The 20,964-nt window shown below is 46.4% G+C and overlaps 1 protein-coding gene across 2 annotated transcripts in view; it reads left to right on the forward strand.

Annotated features, from left to right (window-relative positions):
- The window catches only part of LOC115114337 (glypican-5-like), a 227,645-nt gene that overhangs the window by 83,223 nt on the left and 123,458 nt on the right, over positions 1–20,964 (forward strand). The window contains exons 4-6 of one of the 2 annotated variants that reach the window (XM_029642487.2): positions 6,368–6,537; positions 9,965–10,024; positions 10,864–10,986. In XM_029642487.2, coding sequence (XP_029498347.1) covers positions 6,368–6,537; positions 9,965–10,024; positions 10,864–10,986 — 353 coding nt within the window. The remainder of the gene's footprint in view (positions 1–6,367; positions 6,538–9,964; positions 10,025–10,863; positions 10,987–20,964) is intronic. The other variant, XM_029642488.2, reaches the window with a different exon arrangement.

The following is a 20,964-nucleotide window of genomic DNA, read 5'->3' on the forward strand; positions in this document are numbered from 1 at the left end:
ACACACGCACTCGGGCTTCCATTCCCATGCCATCACTGAGGTCAGGATTTATCGTTGCATTGTAGTCTGTGCCATCCTTCAAGCTGTCCTCTGATTGGTCAATGTGATTATGTGGCCAATCCGGACATCATATCTAGCTTCTAATGCTATTTCTCTCCGTTTGTCCCTGTTGTGGCCCCAAACTGTCTTAATATTTATTTTCCGTATCATTTCTGTTTTTAGTGGCTTATGTTTATTCTCCCGACCATTACTTTTTCTTTTGTTTACATAACTACATGTTTAGTTAGGCGTCCGACTGATTTGTGCCCATGTTATTGTTTTGAAATGACGACCTCACCCCGTCTCTACAGGACACTCCACTGACAGAAACCCCTTGTCTTGATCGCCTAAACTGGGTGGTATTTATTAGGGTACACCGTGGCAAAATGTTTTGTAACGGAAAAGCAAAACAAGCATTTCTTTTTGGACAAGTTCAGGCAGTTCCTCCCCGTTTCAGTCCCTTTCCCCTCAGTTTGGTGCCCAATGAACACAACCCAGGTTTTGTTGTGAAAGAGAAAGAACAGAACACACACAAGTGTTATTGACTTTCTCTTCCAACTCATATTTTGGAGGGAACGTTTACATATTTGTCTCTACAAAACAACATTTTCATTCTGGAGACAGGCGAGACATGGTGTATGATTCCGCCAAATTTCAACACTTACGAAAGAATGAGAAAAAAAGCGAATCCCAAAAGTCATAATAAATCACTTTGATATAAATATTTACATATATATATATATAAACATATATTGAAGATATACACTGTGTGTACAAAACATTAGGAACACCTGCTCTTTCCATGACATAGACTGACCAGGTAAATCCAGGATAACGCTATGATCCCTTATTGAGGTCACTTGTTAAATCCACTTCAATCAGTCTAGATGAAGGAAAGGAGACAGGCTAAAGAAGGATTTTTAAGCCTTGAGACAATTGACACATACATTGTGTCTGTGTGCCGTTCAGAGGGTGAATGGACAAGACAAAAGATTTAGGTGCCTTTTGAACGGGGTATGGTAGTAGGTGCCAGGCTCATCAGTTTGTGTCAAGAACTGCAATGCTGTGTGATTCCTGTGTGTATCACGGAAATCCAGCCAACTTGACACAACTGTGGGAAGCATTGGAGTCTACATGGGCCAGCATCCCTGTGAAACGCTTTTGACACCTTGTCGAGTCCATGCCCCGACAAATGAAGGCTGTTCTAAGGGAAAAACGGGGTGCAACTCAATATTAGGAAGGTGTCCCGAATGTTTTGTACACTCAGTGTATGCTTTTGGTAACCAATGATAACTCCCCGTGGTGTAGTCTAGTCTGCATAGATACATGTACAGTATTGGCTGGACTGTGCCACTTTGTTCAGCTAGGAAGTGTTGCTGTGTATGAGACTGTGTATTCATCAGTCTTGTCTGTTTGGTTTAGTCTTTTAGTAGCTTGTCAAAACTCCCTCCAGTTCCCTCTGATGGTGTCTGAGACAGATCCCCAGGCTCTTGTCCCTGTCTGGTACTGCTGTTGGACAATATTGTCCAATCGTGTGTGTGTGTGTGGGCGTCAGGAGAATGCCAGTCCTGTAATAGCCATGGTTATTAATACTGGGGAGTCTGGGTGCTCCTGCCCTGCCCCTCCACACACCTGCCCAGTCTGCCAGGCAAGCCACCTAGACACACAGGCCCAGTCTGCCAGGCAGGCCCAGACCTCCCAAACACTGCCCCCACATGCAACCTCAGAGGGGGGGGGCAGTGTGTTTGAATATGTCCCAACAAGACCCTGTGGTGTCTGAATACGACCCAAACTGGTCTAGAGGGATATAATCAGTAGAAAGCGGGGGTTTGGTGTGTCCGTGTGTCTGTCTGTGTCTGTGCGTGTGTTTGAGCCGTGGTGGTTGGTTTGAATCCAACATGAATTAGGATGGATTTTTATAATTCTACTGCTTGGAAAGACAATTCTTCCCTTTTTACATTGTTTGTTTCAACTTGGCTTATTAACAAGCGATCTGGCAGTGCGGCGACTGCAACAGAACCATGTGCTAATCAACAAGGAATTAAAAGTGTCTCCATCAGTCCACATTAGCTTCCCTCAAGTGTTCTCGCTTGGATTATTTCATAAAACAAACCGGTTACAAGTTTACAATTTACAAGTGCTCCAACAAATGTTTGCCTTGCAGAGCGCGTGGGGGCGGTCAGTATGTAAATTGTTTTGACATTTTAATTGTTTGAAAAACTGCATGGAATAATACAAAACAGAATACAATTTTTGCATTTTTGGCTCCTTCACCGGTGTTGGCCGTAAAATGGTTGCTACCTTGCATGTCTTGCATTTTGATTGCCCACCCGCAGCTCTATAGTCTGTGTGTGTATGGGTGTGTCTCTGTGTGTATGTCTCTGTGTGTGCATGTGTGTGTGTGTGTGTGTGTGTGTGTGCTGTATTTTATGGGTCCAGGGGACTTCAAGGGTAATGTAATAACACAATCATCTCCCCAATGGCCCAAGTCTGCCTCTCTTTGCTGCTCCACAGCTGCTCCTGTGTGTGTATTGACTGAAAGAGAGGGGGAGAGAAAGGCGCGGGGGGTAGACAAGGGGGGGAGAGAGAGAGAGAGAGAGAGAGGGGGAGAGTGGAGGGGAGAGAGAGAAAGGGGGAGAGTTGAAGAAAGAGAGATAGAGGGAGAGAAGAGAAAGATAGAGAAGAGTTGTGGAGAGGTAGACAATGTGCCAGTACCGCACCACTGTATAACTCCGTCTCTCAGTGACTCACTCCCTCACCAGGACATGGCCTGTGTCGCTCAGCAGGTCTCTGGTAGAGAGCTGTATGGTCCAGTGTTCTCAGTCAGGAATAGCCCTGCTGTTATGCAGAAACCTCCACTTCAATTGCCTTTATAAGGCACATGTGCTGACTTATATTCATAACACACACACGCACGCACACACACACACGCGCGCACGCACGCACACGCACGCACGCACACACGCGCACACACGCACGCACGCACGCATGCACGCATGCGCACGCTCGCACACACACACACACACACACACACACACACACACACACACACACACACACACACTTCCTCCTAGCCCCAGAGGCTAACGCTATTTATAAGCCGCCCCGTTGGCACATATGGGCTCTGACTACCTGGTTTTGAAGTTGTAATGCATATTTCTGCTGCTTTGGTGGTTACTCACCCCTCCATCACCCCCTCTCAACCCCTGAATATTCCTCCCTTTCCCCTCTCTGTTTGGTATGGAAGAAAGTGCATGTTTATGTTTTGTACATTCCATTGTTTAGTTTTCCAAAAGGCACACAGTGTCTGGGAGGTCTGGGCTGGCTGGTGTGAAGAAATGTGTTTGTGTGTTTGCGCCTGGAGTGTTCACTAGCTCTCCTAAACAGGTCCCGTACCGTAGGAGTGAAGCAATGCGTAAATACTTCAGCAGTGTCTTTGATGTCCCCGCGTCACATGCATACTGCATTAGAAAAGCCATTGCTGAAGCCCACTTAAGACGTTATTACACTTACTGTGCTCCAAGAGCATTGACGCAAGTTTCTTCTTATGTAACAACGAGCGGAGGTATTTATAGAAGCCTATGTCAGGTGTCCGGCTTGCTTCGTCGTTTGTAAGTTACAGAGCCTTGTCATAAGGCTGTCGAAGTGTGAGATTTGCCGCACCTCATGTTGAAAGTACACATTCAGTATAGGAGATGTATGACAGGAGGCAAGGAGAACAGTAAGTTATAGCCTAGTGACATTGGGTTGTCATGACAGCGATAGAATGACCCCTCCAGACAGAGACAGACAGTGAGGATGATGAGGTGCTTCCCTGTACTCCACCAGACGTGGTGTTGGTGCAGCTCACCATTAGAATGTCCATCTCCCTAATAGAATAACATTTAATAACACCCAAGGCTTTTAAGCCAATAAGACACCATTGATTTGGATTGTGGGGGTGGTCACTGCATGACCTGTCTGTCTCATAGAGCCATTCAGTGTTTTAATGGCCCAGTGGAGATATACTCATTGTTAACAACACACGCACACACGCACGCACGCACGCACGCACGCACGCACGCACGCACGCACGCACGCACGCACGCACGCACGCACGCACGCACGCACGCACACACACACACACACACACACACACACACACACACACACACACACACACACACACACACACACACACACACACGTGTCAGTCTTGGCAATAACTCTCTCATCCTGTCCTTGTCTCCCTCCAACGTATCCGTGTCTCCATAAGCCCTATGTTCATTCTGTCCCCATCGTTCTTTCTCCAGCAAACTGGATGCAGTTTATCACAGTGCCATCCGTTTTGTTACTAAAGCACCTTATACCACCCACCACTGCGACCTGTATGCTCTAGTCGGCTGGTCCTCGCTACATATTCGTCGCCAGACCCACTGGCTCCAGGTCGTCTTCAAGTCCATGCTAGGTAAAGCTCCGCCTTATCTCAGTTCACTGGTCACGATGGCAACACCCACCCGTAACACGCGCTCCAGCAGGTGTATCTCACTGATCATCCCTAAAGCCAACACCTCATTTGGCCGCCTTTCCTTCCAGTTCTTTGCTGCCTGTGACTGGAACGAATTGCAAAAATTGCTGAAGTTGGAGACTTTTATCTCCCTCACCAACTTTAAACATCTGCTATCTGAGCAGCTAACCGATCGCTGCAGCTGTACATAGTCCATCGGTAAATAGCCCACCCAATCTACCTACCCCCTACCTACTTTTCTGCTCTTTTGCACACCAGTATCTCTACCTGTACATGACCATCTGATCATTTATCACTCCAGTGTTAATCTGCAAAATTGTAATTATTTGCCTACCTCATGCCTTTTGCACACAATGGATATAGACTCTTTTTTTCTACTGTGTTATTGACTTGTTAATTGTTTACTCCATGTGTAACTCTGTGTTGTTGTCTGTTCACACTGCTATGCTTTATCTTGGCCAGGTCGCAGTTGTAAATGAGGACTTGTTCTCAACTAGCCTACCTGGTTAAATAAAGGTGAAATAAAATAAAAATAAAAATGTGTGTGTTGTTTAGACACCATTCCCTTTATAAAGCCACTTGTTTATTTTCTGTGACACCTGCAGGTGGACAAGGGGGTGTAGACATTGTGCCGTATGTCAACCCCCGTGTGTTTCTCCCTCCCCGCAGGTGGACAAGGGGGTGTAGACATTGTGCCGTATGTCAACCCCCGTGTGTTTCTCCCTCCCCGCAGGTGGACAAGGGGGTGTAGACATTGTGCCGTATGTCAACCCCCGTGTGTTTCTCCCTCCCTACAGGTGGACAAGGGGGTGTAGACATTGTGCCGTATGTCAACCCCCGTGTGTTTCTCCCTCCCTGCAGGTGGACAAGGGGGTGTAGACATTGTGCCGTATGTCAACCCCCGTGTGTTTCTCCCTCCCTGCAGGTGGACAAGGGGGTGTAGACATTGTGCCGTATGTCAACCCCCGTGTGTTTCTCCCTCCCCGCAGGTGGACAAGGGGGTGTAGACATTGTGCCGTATGTCAACCCCCGTGTGTTTCTCCCTCCCTGCAGGTGGACAAGGGGGTGTAGACATTGTGCCATGTGTCAACCCCCGTGTGTTTCTCCCTCCCCGCAGGTGGACAAGGGGGTGTAGACATTGTGCCGTGTGTCAACCCCCGTGTGTTTCTCCCTCCCCGCAGGTGGACAAGGGGGTGTAGACATTGTGCCGTATGTCAACCCCCGTGTGTTTCTCCCTCCCTACAGGTGGACAAGGGGGTGTAGACATTGTGCCATGTGTCAACCCCCGTGTGTTTCTCCCTCCCTGCAGGTGGACAAGGGGGTGTAGACATTGTGCCATGTGTCAACCCCCGTGTGTTTCTCCCTCCCTGCAGGTGGACAAGGGGGTGTAGACATTGTGCCATGTGTCAACCCCCGTGTGTTTCTCCCTCCCTGCAGGTGGACAAGGGGGTGTAGACATTGTGCCGTATGTCAACCCCCGTGTGTTTCTCCCTCCCTGCAGGTGGACAAGGGGGTGTAGACATTGTGCCATGTGTCAACCCCCGTGTGTTTCTCCCTCCCCGCAGGTGGACAAGGGGGTGTAGACATTGTGCCATGTGTCAACCCCCGTGTGTTTCTCCCTCCCTGCAGGTGGACAAGGGGGTGTAGACATTGTGCCATGTGTCAACCCCCGTGTGTTTCTCCCTCCCTGCAGGTGGACAAGGGGGTGTAGACATTGTGCCGTGTGTCAACCCCCGTGTGTTTCTCCCTCCCCGCAGGTGGACAAGGGGGTGTAGACATTGTGCCGTATGTCAACCCCCGTGTGTTTCTCCCTCCCTGTAGGTGGACAAAGTGTGTGGTCGGTCAGCCAAGGAGCCCCGCACCAGCATCCACCCTGACCCCGCCCCGGAGGCCACGACCTCCACGGTGACATCATCGACCGTCCCTCCCTCCGACCCCCCCTCCATCCCCCCACCAGAACAGCTGATGGGACAACTTGCCCACCTGAGGAGGTAAGGCTGGGCCAGACAGAGCTGGGACAAAAGTTCTGTCCGGATCCGAAACACCTGGGAAATCAGATCCTTTCTTCGACATCAGATTTGCAACTTTTCGGTTTCCATTATCCTCGTGTGAGTCACATTCTCACTGCATGTTAAATAGGCAGAATAACCTATTGGTTTTCTGTCAAATACTTGACATGCACTTGATTTAACCCAGTGTGCTGGGATGGCGGAGCTGTGCACGTTAAATCAAGCACATCTAATGTTTTTGAAAGGAAAACGATAGGTACTTGATCTAAGTCTGGTGACAGATGAACATCACGTGACCGTCATAAATAAACGTAATTGTTTTTACATAATGTGATAGCCAAGGGAATTATGGACTTTGAGATTCTTGGCTCAATCTTAAATGACAATTTATTAATCTATACAGTACATATAGTATAGTGATTCTGCCACACACACACATACATACACACTCACACACTCACACAGACATACTGTGTGTTACACACTCCTCTCACACGGTCCGATTCCCCCTCTACCTCGTCCTTTGAGGCACCCGGTGCCCACAGCAGCTGGCAGGGCAGTGCCCACAGGGAGGGGGGAAGATTAATACTGACGGACCGCTTCCTGTTTACCCAGACTACCATAGCCCCAGCTCAGATCAGCTGCCCACCTCAATGCTATCACATAGGCACACACAGACACACAGTCATACAGTCACATATTAGGCACACATACAAACACACACACACCCACACACACTCACTCACACACACAGACACACAGTCACATATTAGGCATTAAGGTGCACACACACACACACACACACACACACACACACACACACACACACACACACACACACACACACACACACACACACACACACACACACACACACACACACACACGCACAAGCACAGGCACACACACACAGTCAAATATTAGGCACTCACTCACTCACTCACTCACTCACTCACTCACTCACTCACTCACTCACTCACTCACTCACTCACTCACTCACTGACACAGACACCCAGGTGTTGTGGTGCCAGTCTAGCTGACGGTCTTGCCCTGGCACTGCCACCCTGCTCCACGCCAACAGTATCCAGCGCCCAGCCCTCTGCCAGCCTACCCACAGACCAGTGGGCAGTATCCTCATCACACACAGCAGTTTACACTGGCAGATGCACAAGGCCAGTAGCCGCTGGAGGGAATGGAAAGGAATATGATATAGTGGAATAACAAGGGAAATTAAATTAGACATAAATATATTGTAGTTTAATTGTATTATGATAACACAGAATGAAGTAGAGAGGAGTGGACACTCATTTTATGACTTGTACTTTGTTTCCAGTTAGTTCCCTTAGACAACAATCTAATTTCCAGACAGTAATCTAATTTCCAGACAGTAATCTAATTTCCAGACAACAATCTAATTTCCAGACAACAATATAATTTCCAGACAGTAATCTGATTTCCAGACAACAATCTAATTTCCAGACAACAATCTAATTTCCAGACAACAATCTAATTTCCAGACAACAATCTAATTTCCAGACAACAATCTAATTTCCAGACAACAATATAATTTCCAGACAGTAATCTAATTTCCAGACAACAATATAATTTCCAGACAGTAATCTGATTTCCAGACAACAATCTAATTTCCAGACAACAATCTAATTTCCAGACAACAATCTAATTTCCAGACAGTAATCTGATTTCCAGACAACAATATAATTTCCAGACAGTAATCTGATTTCCAGACAACAATCTAATTTCCAGACAGTAATCTAATTTCCAGACAACAATCTAATTTCCAGACAACAATCTAATTTCCAGACAACAATCTAATTTCCAGACAACAATCTAATTTCCAGACAACAATCTAATTTCCAGACAACAATCTAATTTCCAGACAGTAATCTGATTTCCAGACAACAATATAATTTCCAGACAGTAATCTGATTTCCAGACAACAATCTAATTTCCAGACAGTAATCTAATTTCCAGACAACAATCTAATTTCCAGACAACAATCTAATTTCCAGACAACAATATAATTTCCAGACAGTAATCTGATTTCCAGACAGTAATCTAATTTCCAGACAACAATCTAATTTCCAGACAGTATTCTAATTTCCAGACAGTAATCTAATTTCCAGACAACAATCTAATTTCCAGACAACAATCTAATTTCCAGACAACAATAATTTCCAGACAGTAATCTAATTTCTAATCTGATTTCCAGACAACAATCTAATTTCCAGACAACAATCTAATTTCCAGACAGTAATCTAATTTCCAGACAACAATCTAATTTCCAGACAGTATTCTAATTTCCAGACAGTAATCTAATTTCCAGACAACAATCTAATTTCCAGACAACAATCTAATTTCCAGACAACAATCTAATTTCCAGACAGTAATCTAATTTCCAGACAGTAATCTAATTTCCAGACAACAATCTAATTTCCAGACAACAATCTAATTTCCAGACAACAATCTAATTTCCAGACAGTAATCTAATTTCCAGACAACAATCTAATTTCCAGACAACAATATAATTTCCAGACAGTAATCTAATTTCCAGACAGTAATCTAATTTCCAGACAGTAATCTAATTTCCAGACAGTAATCTAATTTCCAGACAACAATCTGATTTCAAGACAACAATCTAATTTCCAGACAGCAATCTGATTTCAAGACAACAATCGAATTTCCAGACAGCAATCGACTTTCCAGACAACAATCTGATTTCAAGACAACAATCGAATTTCCAGACAGCAATCGAATTTCCAGACAACAATCTGATTTCAAGACAACAATCGAATTTCCAGACAGCAATCTGATTTCCAGACAACAATCTGATTTCAGGACAACAATCTGATTTCAAGATAACAATCTGATTTCCAGACAACAATCTAATTTCCAGACAACAATCTGATTTCAGGACAACAATCTGATTTCAAGACAACAATCGAATTTCCAGACAGCAATCTAATTTCCAGACAACAATCAAATTTCCAGACAACAATATCAATTTACTTTGTGAAAAAGGGGTAGTACACACATACAGTTGTGTTGTATTCTTAAATGTGAATTTAATTGCTCACTTGTATGACTTTCAACAGCTGTCACGTGGGACAACAAATGAGTGTCTCAACCTACTGTATGGGGTGTGTGGGAGGGGTGTGTGTGGGGTGTGTTTGGTGGGTTTTTTGGGGTGTTTCCCACCCTGACCTCTGACCTCTGCATGTGCATGACTCACCCTTATCCAGGGTCGTAAACTGACTATTTCTTCCTCTCCCTCCCCTCCTTGTTTTGTCTTGCCCTCATTTTGTCCCACCCCCCGTTTTCTTTGTTTTCTCTCCCTGCACCTCTCCTGCTTGTGTCTTTCTCCTCCCCCCCGGACTCCTTCCATCCTCAGTTCATTCCCCCTGAAACCCTCCAAGAACGATAAACCTAGAAGTCTGAAAAAGATCTCTAGGTAAGCATGACCAACCAACCCACCCACCCGGTGAATGACAACTACCTCTCTCTGTCTCTGCTTCTCAGTCTCACATATGTATGTCTGTCTTTGTCTTTGTCCATGTGTCTTTCTGTCTGTGCTCTCTCTCTCTCTGTCTCTCTGTCTCTCTGTCTCTCTCTCTCTCTCTCTCTCTCTCTCTCTCTCTCTCTCTCTCTGTGTGACAGCACTATGTTGTCATCAGTATTGGATCAGGCCATGATGTCTCTCAACATATGTGTGTGTGTCTGTCTGTCTATCTGGCTAGTGACAGGTGATTAATGATATGGTTTAACCCTTCATAATCCCCTCGTCATTCATTAGGATCCCATTCGCGGCCCACCCCTAACGGGAGGCTCTGATACTATCGTCATGACAGCCCTGACTGATGGGGTCCTAACAGCATGTGACCTCACATGACCCATATTATTGGAGTTCCCCTGTCTCTTGGGTGGCCGTAACAGGTGCCTGATTAGAATTATTCTCTTGTTTGGCCACCAGTCACTACAGCATCCATATTATTTTCAATGTGTTTTTAAAGATCTATGGGAACTAAATTTCTTCAGGTTCGACAGTATTCCTTTAGGTTCTGTCTATGCACCTGTCATTTTATTTACACGTTCCTATCATGATTACATATCATATGTAGTTGGGTGGTAGCCATAGACGTTACAGTGTGCTGTGTTTCTTATAACATGGGGTCTGTACCCTGACTCTCACCCCTCTGTCCTCTGTCCTCTTACCCACCTCGCTATCCCTCATTTCTCTATCCTGTCGCTCTCCATCCTCTCTGTTCTCTCCATCCTCTCTTTCCATCTCAGGGAGTTTCTGAGCTACATCCAGCGCTATAAGTCATTCTTTGCCGTGCTTCCAGAGATGCTGTGTGAGGGAGAGATGGTGGTGGACGACTTTACCTGCTGGAGCGGAGACGACGTGGTGGAGAGGTAAGACTGAAGAGAGGGAAAGAGAGCAGGATGGGGGATGAGAGAGGAGGATAAAGGAGTATAGGTGATGTGTGAGACGACGTGGTGGAGAGGTAAGCCTGGAGAGGAGGATGGGGGATGAGAGAGGAGGATAAAGGAGTGTAGGTGATGTGTGAGACGACGTGGTGGAGAGGTAAGCCTGGAGAGGAGGATGGGGGATGAGAGAGGAGGATAAAGGAGTGTAGGTGATGTGTGAGACGACGTGGTGGAGAGGTAAGCCTGGAGAGGAGGATGGGGGATGAGAGAGGAGGATAAAGGAGTGTAGGTGATGTGTGAGACGACGTGGTGGAGAGGTAAGACCGAGGAGAGGGAAAGAGAGCAGGATGGGGGATGAGAGAGGAGGATAAAGGAGTATAGGTGATGTGTGAGATGACGTGGTGGAGAGGTAAGACTGAAGAGAGGGAAAGAGAGCAGGATGGGGGATGGGGGATGAGAGAGGAGGATAAGGAGTGTAGGTGATGTGTGAGACGACGTTGGGGGATGAGAGAGGAGGATAAAGGATTATAGGTGATGTGTGAGACGACGTGGTGGAGAGGTAAGACTGAAGAGAGGGAAAGAGAGCAGGATGGGGGATGAGAGAGGAGGATAAAGGAGTGTAGGTGATGTGAGACGACGTGGTGGAGAGGTAAGACTGAAGAGAGGGACAGAGAGCAGGATGGGGGATGAGAGAGGAGGATAAAAGAGTATAGGTGATGTGTGAGACGACGTGGTGGAGAGCTAAGACTGAAGAGAGGGAAAGAGAGCAGGATGGGGGATGAGAGAGGAGGATAAAGGAGTGTAGGTGATGTGTGAGACGACGTGGTGGAGAGGTAAGACTGAAGAGAGGGACAGAGAGCAGGATGGGGGATGAGAGAGGAGGATAAAAGAGTATAGGTGATGTGTGAGATGACGTGGTGGAGAGGTAAGACTGAAGAGAGGGAAAGAGAGCAGGATGGGGGATGAGAGAGGAGGATAAAGGAGTATAGGTGATGTGTGAGACGACGTGGTGGAGAGGTATTACTGGAGAGAGGGACAGAGAGCAGGATGGGGGATGAGAAAGGAGGTTAAAGGAGTGTAGGTGATGTGTGAGACGACGTGGTGGAGAGGTAAGACTGAAGAGAGGGAAAGAGAGCAGGATGGGGGATGAGAGAGGAGGATAAAGGAGTATAGATGATGTGTGAGACGACGTGGTGGAGAGGTAAGACTGAAGAGAGGGAAAGAGAGCAGGATGGGGGATGAGAGAGGAGGATAAAGGAGTATAGATGATGTGTGAGACGACGTGGTGGAGAGGTAAGACTGAAGAGAGGGAAAGAGAGCAGGATGGGGGATGAGAGAGGAGGATAAAGGAGTATAGATGATGTGTGAGACGACGTGGTGGAGAGGTATTACTGGAGAGAGGGACAGAGAGCAGGATGGGGGATGAGAAAGGAGGTTAAAGGAGTGTAGGTGATGTGTGAGACGACGTGGTGGAGAGGTAAGACTGGAGAAATGTGGGAGGGGGATTAGAGAGAGGAAGGAAAGAGAGGGGGGGTCGAATAGGTAAGACAGGAATTATGACCACTCAGTGTTGTTTAGAAGCTCATACGCTGCCCTACTCTACTGGGTCTGCTGGTAGAGTGTGTGTTTGTGTTGTGTGTTGGTGTAATAAGCCTGTGTGTGGTATTATGAGGCTGTTGTTGATTTGCGAGGGAATGTGGAAGTCATAAGGAACATCTTTCCCTGTTGGATGAAGTATAGCACTGACTGACTGTCTGTCTGTCTGTCTGTCTGTCTGTCTGTCTGTCTGTCTGTCTGTCTATCTGTCTCTCTCTCTCTCTCTCTCTCTCTCTCTCTCTCTCTCTCATTTATGAGCTGTTTGTTTGGTGCTGATTTGGGGGCGTGGCTTTCGATCCTTCTTCCTGTACATGGCTGTGTGGGATCCACTCATCACCTGGACATTAAACCACTGCCATGTGTGTATGCATTTGTGTATGTGTGAGAGAGTGTACATACGTGTGTGTGTATGAGCAAACGCTGATCTGTAACTTATTCCATCTCTGGAAGGGCTTCATAAGCGTTTCTAGAACGTTCTCTTCCCTGTGCAATTATGACAACACTGGGGCCTGCGGTGGCCCCTGCCTGGCTTCAGTTACCATGGTGCACACACACACACACACACACACACACACACACACACACACACACACACACACACACACACACACACACACACACACACACACAGACAACCCTGGCCACCCATCTGATAGTGTTTGTCCTTTATGCTATTGTTTTAGTTTGGCCTCGTCGTCCATACTGCATGTCTCTTAGTCTGCCCCATGGGGATTGTGGGAGTAGAGGGCACTGTGCTTCTGATGAAAGGAACTCTTATTTTTTGTCTCTACTCTCCCCTTCTCCACTCTCCCCTTCTTTTCTCTCTTTTTTTCTTCACTGGCACTGAGAGAGACCAAAAGAGAGACAGAGAGAGAGGAAGGGAGAGAGAGAGACAGAGAAACAGAGAGAGAGAGAGAGACAGAGAAAAGAGGCCCAGTTCCTGACTTTATGCACTTAAAAATGTATCATTGGCTCTTGGAGAGACCACACATTCATCATGTCAAGCATTCTGACACAGCATGTCTCTCAGTGAAAACAACCCTGGTGTTCTCTGTTACCAAGAACATATGAGAGGAGAAGAGAGGGGTAGAGAGGAGGAGAAGAGAGTGGTAGGGAGGAGGAGAAGAGAGAGGGAGAGAGGAGAAGAGAGGGGTAGAGAGGAGAAGAGAGAGGAAGAGAGGGTTAGAGAGGAGAAGAGAGAGGGAGAGAGAAGAAGACAGGGGTAGGGAGGAGGAGAAGACAGGTAGAGAGGAGAAGAGAGGGGTAGAGAGGAGGAGAAGAGAGAGGGAGAGAGGAGGTACATGGAGTGCTGGAACACAACACCGGGCTAAACAAATGAAATTATCCAACACTTTGAGAAGATATTGTTCATCCAACACTTTGAGAAGATATGGTTCATCTGACACTTTGAGAAGATATGGTTCATCTGACACTTTGAGAAGATATGGTTCATCTGACACTTTGAGAAGATATGGTTCATCTGACACTTTGAGAAGATATTGTTCATCTGACACTTTGAGAAGATATGGTTCATCCGACACTTTGAGAAGATATGGTTCATCTGACACTTTGAGAAGATATTGTTCATCTGACACTTTGAGAAGATATTGTTCATCTGACACTTTGAGAAGATATGGTTCATCTGACACTTTGAGAAGATATTGTTCATCTGACACTTTGAGAAGATATTGTTCATCTGACACTTTGAGAAGATATGGTTCATCTGACACTTTGAGAAGATATGGTTCATCTGACACTTTGAGAAGATATGGTTCATCTGACACTTTGAGAAGATATTGTTCATCTGACACTTTGAGAAGATATGGTTCATCTGACACTTTGAGAAGATATTGTTCATCTGACACTTTGAGAAGATATTGTTCATCTGACACTTTGAGAAGATATGGTTCATCTGACACTTTGAGAAGATATTGTTCATCTGACACTTTGAGAAGATATGGTTCATCTGACACTTTGAGAAGATATTGTTCATCCAACACTTTGAGAAGATATGGTTCATCCAACACTTTGAGAAGATATTGTTCATCTGACACTCTTCAAGGCCAGCGGCACTCTTTAGCAGTCTGTGTGTGTGTCGGTATGTGTGTGCATGCGTGTGTGTTTGTGAGAAAGAGAGTAACAGAGAGAAAAGAAAGAGAGTCTTTGTGAGATTACAGACTTATCCTTTGGTTCAGTGAGCCACTATATTTATTGAGAAATGTGTGAAATTGAGTCTGCCCGGCTCAACCCATGGTGCACTGTTATCCAACAACTTCTAAGTCAGCAACCTCGTGTGTGTGTGTGTGTGTGTGTGTGTGTGTGTGTGAGAGTGAGAGAGCAACAGGACAGGGCATGAAAGAGGGTTGCCCCGGTGGCACTGTGCCCCTCTCTCGCCCCTGTGCCCCTCTCTCGCCCCGGTGGCCGTCTCTCGCCCCTGTGCCCCTGGTCAGGGTAGGTAGCAGTGCGGAGGGACCGGGGGGGCAGGGAGGCCTTGGCAGGATAAAGGCCCATTGTTGGGAGAGCGGAGTGAGGCACAGCCCTGCAGTGGGGACCCCCAAACCCTGAAGGGTAGAAACAAAGACCCTCCTATGAGGCTGTATGGGAAATAATGGAGCCCTGAGGCCCTGTATTCACTGTAGACCTGTTAGCTTGCATATACCCTGCCTGGGAATGTCCTAGCCTACCCTGACAAAAAAAGAGAGGAGAGGAGAGGCGAAGGGAGGAAGGAAGGGAGGAGAGGTGAGGGAAGAGGAGAGGAGCGAAGTAGATGAGGGGAGTAGAGGAGACCAGATTTGAGAAAAGAGGGCAGGATGGTGTTACATGTCCAAAACAAATGGCACCGTGTCCCTGTAGAGTTATAACTCCTGCTATGTGGAGCTACAGTGAATATGCTTCCCCATTCTATATTCTGGAGAATGGTGTTACAGTAGGAATGATGTTGCAGTAGGAAAGGTGTTGCAGTAGGAATGGTGTTGCATTAGGAAAGGTGTTGCAGTAGGATTGGTTTTGCAGTAGGATTGGTGTTGCAGTAGGAATGGTGTTGCAGTAGGAATGGTGTTGCAGTAGGAATGGTGCTGCAGTAGGAACAGTGTTGCAGTAGGAACGGTGCTGCAGTAGGACTGGTGCAGCAGTAGGAATGGTGCTGCATTAGGAAAGGTGTTGCAGTAGGATTGGTGTTGCAGTAGGAATGGTGTTGCAGTAGGAATGGTGCTGCAGTAGGAATGGTGCTGCAGTAGGAATGGTGCTGCAATTGGAATGCTGTTGCAGTAGGAATGGTGCTGCAGTAGGAGTGGTGTTGCAGTAGGAATGGTGCTGCAGTAGGACTGGTGCAGCAGTAGGAATGGTGCTGCAATAGGAATGCTGTTGCAGTAGGAATGGTGCTGCAGTAGGACTGGTGCAGCAGTAGGAATGGTGCTGCAATAGGAATGCTGTTGCAGTAGGAATGGTGCTGCAGTAGGAATGGTGTTGTAGTAGGAATGGTGCTGCAGTAGGAATGGTGCAGCAGTAGGAATGGTGCTGCAGTAGGAATGGTGTTGCAGTAGGAATGGTGTTCAGTAGGAATGGTGCTGTAGTAGGAATGGTGTTGTGGTAGGAATGGTGCTGCAGTAGGAATGGTGCTGCAGTAGGAATGGTGCTGCAGTAGGAAAGGTGCTGCAGTAGGACTGGTGCTGCAGTAGGACTGGTGCTGCAGTAGGAATAGTGTTGCAGTAGGAATGGTGCTGCAGTAGGAATGGTGCTGCAGTAGGAATGGTGCTGCAGTAGGAATAGTGTTGCAGTAGGAATGGTGCTGCAGTAGGAATGGTGCTGCAGTAGGAATAGTGTTGCAGTAGGAATGGTGCTGCAGTAGGACTGGTGCAGCAGTAGGAATGGTGCTGCAGTAGGAATGGTGCTTCAGCAGGAATGGTGCTGCTGTAGGAATGGTGTTGCAGTAGGAATGGTGTTGCAGTAGGAATGGTGCTGCAGTAGGAAGGTACACTGTCCTAGTAGAGTTGTAATTTCCTGGAGAGGGGCGGGTCTCACAGAGGTTCTGTGGGTATGGTGCATTCCCAGAAAGCAGCAGGAAAATAACACACACTGTCCCATATCACTCTATACTCTCCAAATGCTGTACAACAGCTGGGACACCTATTCATTCACATACATACAGTATCTGTGTGTGCGTGCGGGTGTGTGTGTGTGCGTGTGTGAGTGTGTGTGATAAGGTCTCAATGGACTAATAAAATGACATAGATGTGAATGTTTCACACCACACTCCAGAACGGGAGAATGTACAAAGCAGACAGATAGATTGTACAGACGTAGGATCTTCATTTGCAGGACATGTAATACTTGTAGTGCATTTGAGGTTTAAAAAGGGTTCTGATGTCTGTAATTTCCAGTTATAAAACAAAACATATATTCATCCCTACAAAAATGTCCATAATCTGCATAATAATTCACATTTCCAGTTGCTTCAGGATTATTTTCCTGCTGTAGCAAACTGGCTCAAATGAAGGTCCTACATCTGTACACATACATCTTATTCTTATCACTAGTATCATGACATTGTTCATCCTCATCGTCATTATTATCATCAACATCAACATCATGTACTTCGTGTTTGAAGGATGTATTTCAAGAAGTATTTTTTTTAAATGTGTCACGTTCAACACCAGCACTTTCACTCAGGATAACAAGGGATGTCAGTCCGACCACTCTCTCTGTCATCCAGAAATCCAAACACAGCATCTGTTCTCTGTGAGTTAGTTTGAGTACACTATCTTTGTTTCTACTTTCTTCTTGTATACTTTATGAGAGAGAGAGAGAGAGAGAGAGAGAAATTCTTCTCCAAGCCATGTTCTCCAAGAGAGGGTCAGGGTGTTTGTGTGTGTGTATGTGTATTTGTGTGTGTGTGGTACAGGAAGGCCAGCGAGAGGTGAGATATCTCCGAGCTGATTCCTAAACCATGTGGAGGAGGACAATGCGCCTGTAGTGCTTCTGAATGCCTCACATAACTGGAAGGTTATGACAATCTGTTTGTTTATCATCCTGACATCTGGAATCCTTATGTCAGAATCGCGGGGAGAGGCAGAGAGGGCTGCACTCTGTATTGGGGAAAGGCGTCGCCCCTTTCTCCTTCCCACTGGGCACAGACGTCAATTCAACATCCATTCGACATTGGTTCCATTGAAAACAACATTGATTCAACCGGTGTGTGCCCAGTGGGTTCTCTGTCTTTCGCTCTCTCATATCTCAATGTCTCACTCTCTCTTGGTATCATTATGCATGGACACATGCATGTACACACACACACACACACACACGTACGTACACACACACACACACACACACACACACACACACACACACACACACACACACACACACACACACACACACACACACACACACACACACACAGTAACAGGTAGGCCTACATATCCTGTAAACCCAAACAGCTGTGTCACCAACAGTGCCTTCACTGCACTGCAGCCTGGCTTGCTTTGTGGTGAGAGAGACAGAGAGAGAGAGAGAGAGAGAGAGAGAGACTTTATATATATTCACTTTGTATGTTTTCTACCTCACTTGCTTTGGCAATGTTAACACATGTTTCCCATGCCAATAAAGCCCTTGAATTGAATTGAATTGAGAGAGAGAGAGAGAGAGAGAGAGAGAGGGGGAGAGAGTTGTTTAAGGAGAGAGAGACGGGGAGAGGGAGAGTTGTTTAAGGAGAGAGAGACGGGGAGAGGGAGAGAGTTGTTTAAGGAGAGAGAGACGGGGAGAGGGAGAGAGTTGTTTAAGGAGAGAGAGACGGGGAGAGGGAGATAGTTGTTTAAGGAGAGAGAGACGGGGAGAGGGAGAGAGTTGTTTAAGGAGAGAGAGACGGGGAGAGGGAGAGAGTTGTTTAAGGAGAGAGAGACGGGGAGAGGGAGAAAGTAGTTTAAGGAGAGAGAGACGGGGAGAGGGAGAGAGTTGTTTAAGGAGAGAGAGACGGGGAGAGGGAGAGAGTTGTTTAAGGAGAGAGAGACGGGGAGAGGGAGAGAGTTGTTTAAGGAGAGAGAGACGGGGAGAGGGAGAGAGTTGTTTAAGGAGAGAGAGACGGGGAGAGGGAGAGAGTTGTTTAAGGAGAGAGAGACTGGGAGAGGGAGAGAGTTGTTTAAGGAGAGAGAGAAGGGGAGAGGGAGAGAGTTGTTTAAGGAGAGAGAGACGGGGAGAGGGAGAGAGTTGTTTAAGGAGAGAGAGACGGAGAGAGCGAGAGAGAGCGAGAGAGACAGGGAGATTAAAAGGAACATCAAAATCGAAATTCCAATTAGAATATGGCTCAACATTTTTCAATCAGTTATATAACCAATTGCTCTATATGGCAGTGAAGTATGGGGTACCAATCTCTAATTATGAATTTACCAAATGGGACAAACATCCAATTGAAATACTGCATGCAGAGTTTTGCAAGACTGTATTGCAAGTCCAATTAACGCATGTAGAGCAGAATTGTGCCAATACTCCCTCCTCATTCGAATAGAAAAAAGAGCCATCAAATTTTACAACCATCTAAAAACAAGTGACCCCAAAACATTCCATCACACAGCTCTACAATGTACAAGAGATGAAGCAAGAGAAGAGTCCCCTCAGCCAGCTGGTTCTGAGGCTCAGTTCACCAACCCAAACCAACCCCATAGAGCCTCAGGACAGCACTCAGCCAGCTGGTTCTGAGGCTCAGTTCACCAACCCAAACCAACCCCATAGAGCCTCAGGACAGCACTCAGCCAGCTGGTTCTGAGGCTCAGTTCACCAACTCAAACCAACCCCATAGAGCCTCAGGACAGCACTCAGCCAGCTGGTTCTGAGGCCCAGTTCACCAACCCAAACCAGCCCCATAGAGCCTCAGGACAGCACTCAGCCAGCTGGTTCTGAGGCTCAGTTCACCAACCCAAACCAACCCCATAGAGCCTCAGGACAGCACTCAGAAAATCTGGCCCAACCAAATCATCACAAAACAAAAAGAAAAATATATCACCTATTGGAAAGACACCACAAAAAATCTAAGTAAACGTCAATGATATTTGGCTCTAAACAGACAGTACATGGTGGTAGACTATCTGACCACTGTGACTGATAGAAAACTGAGGAAAACATTGACTATGTACAGACTCAGTGAGCACAGTCTGGCTATAGAGACTAGTCGTCACAGACAAACCTGGCTGCCCAGAGAGGACAGGCTGTGCTCACTCTGCTCCATGGGAGAGGTAGAGACAGAGCTGCATTTCCTATTACACTGTGACAAATGCTCAGACCTAAGAGAATATTTCTTTCCCAAAATTATAACTCAATACAAAGAATTTGAAACTATAAAAGATGAAGAAAAAATCAAACATTTATTGGATGAAAAGCCAAAATGTGCAATTTTGGCAGCCAAATATGTGTCCTCCTGCCACAACCTGAGGGACAGCCAGTGAAAAGTGCAAAGTAATGTCGATAATATTTCCCATCTTGTTTTGTTTTATCTTTCATACCACGTCATGTGTCTTCTCCGTCATGAGAGAGAGACTGTCTTTTCAGTCATGTTGACACTGGTCCACTACCATTGCTTTAATGTATTGTTGTTCTCATTAATATTGTTGTTGAAGTTGTTAATGGTAATCCCATGTCCACTACGACTATTTATATATAAATATATTTTATATATAAATATATATTTTCATTTTATTTATATTTTTCGATATGTATACTTTGACAATGTAAGTAATAATGAACTTGCCATGACAATAAAGTCAATTGAATTGAATTGACAGGGAGAGAAAGAGAGAGGTTGAGAGAGAGACAGGGAGAGGGAGAGAGAGGTTGAAAGGGAGAGAGAGAGAGAGAGAGAGGGACAGAGGTTGAGAGAGAGGTTGAGAGAGAGGTTGAGAGGGAGAGATAGAGACGGTGAGAGGGAGAGAGAGGTTGAGAGGGTGAGAGGTTAAGAGGGAGAGATGGGGAGAGGGAGAGATGGGGAGAGGGTGAGAGAGGGTGAGAGGGAGAGATAGAGACGGGGAGAGGGAGAGAGAGGTTGAGAGGGTGAGAGAGGTTAAGAGGGAGAGAGAGGTTGAGAGGGAGAGATAGAGACGGGGAGAGGGTGAGAGAGGTGAGAGAGGTTGAGAGGGAGAGATAGAGACGGGGAGAGGGAGAGAGAGGTTGAGAGGGTGAGAGAGGTTAAGAGGGAGAGAGAGGTTGAGAGGGAGAGATAGAGACGGGGAGAGGGTGAGAGAGGTTGAGAGGGTGAGAGGTTGAGAGGGAGAGATAGAGACGGGGAGAGGGTGAGAGAGGTTGAGAGAAAGAGAGAGAGATAGAGAGAGAGAGGGACATTGAGAGAGTGATAGAGAGAGAGTGGGAAGGGGGGGGGGGGGT

This window comes from Oncorhynchus nerka, linkage group LG9b (genome assembly GCF_034236695.1).
Source record: "Oncorhynchus nerka isolate Pitt River linkage group LG9b, Oner_Uvic_2.0, whole genome shotgun sequence".
Taxonomy (NCBI): domain Eukaryota; kingdom Metazoa; phylum Chordata; class Actinopteri; order Salmoniformes; family Salmonidae; genus Oncorhynchus; species Oncorhynchus nerka.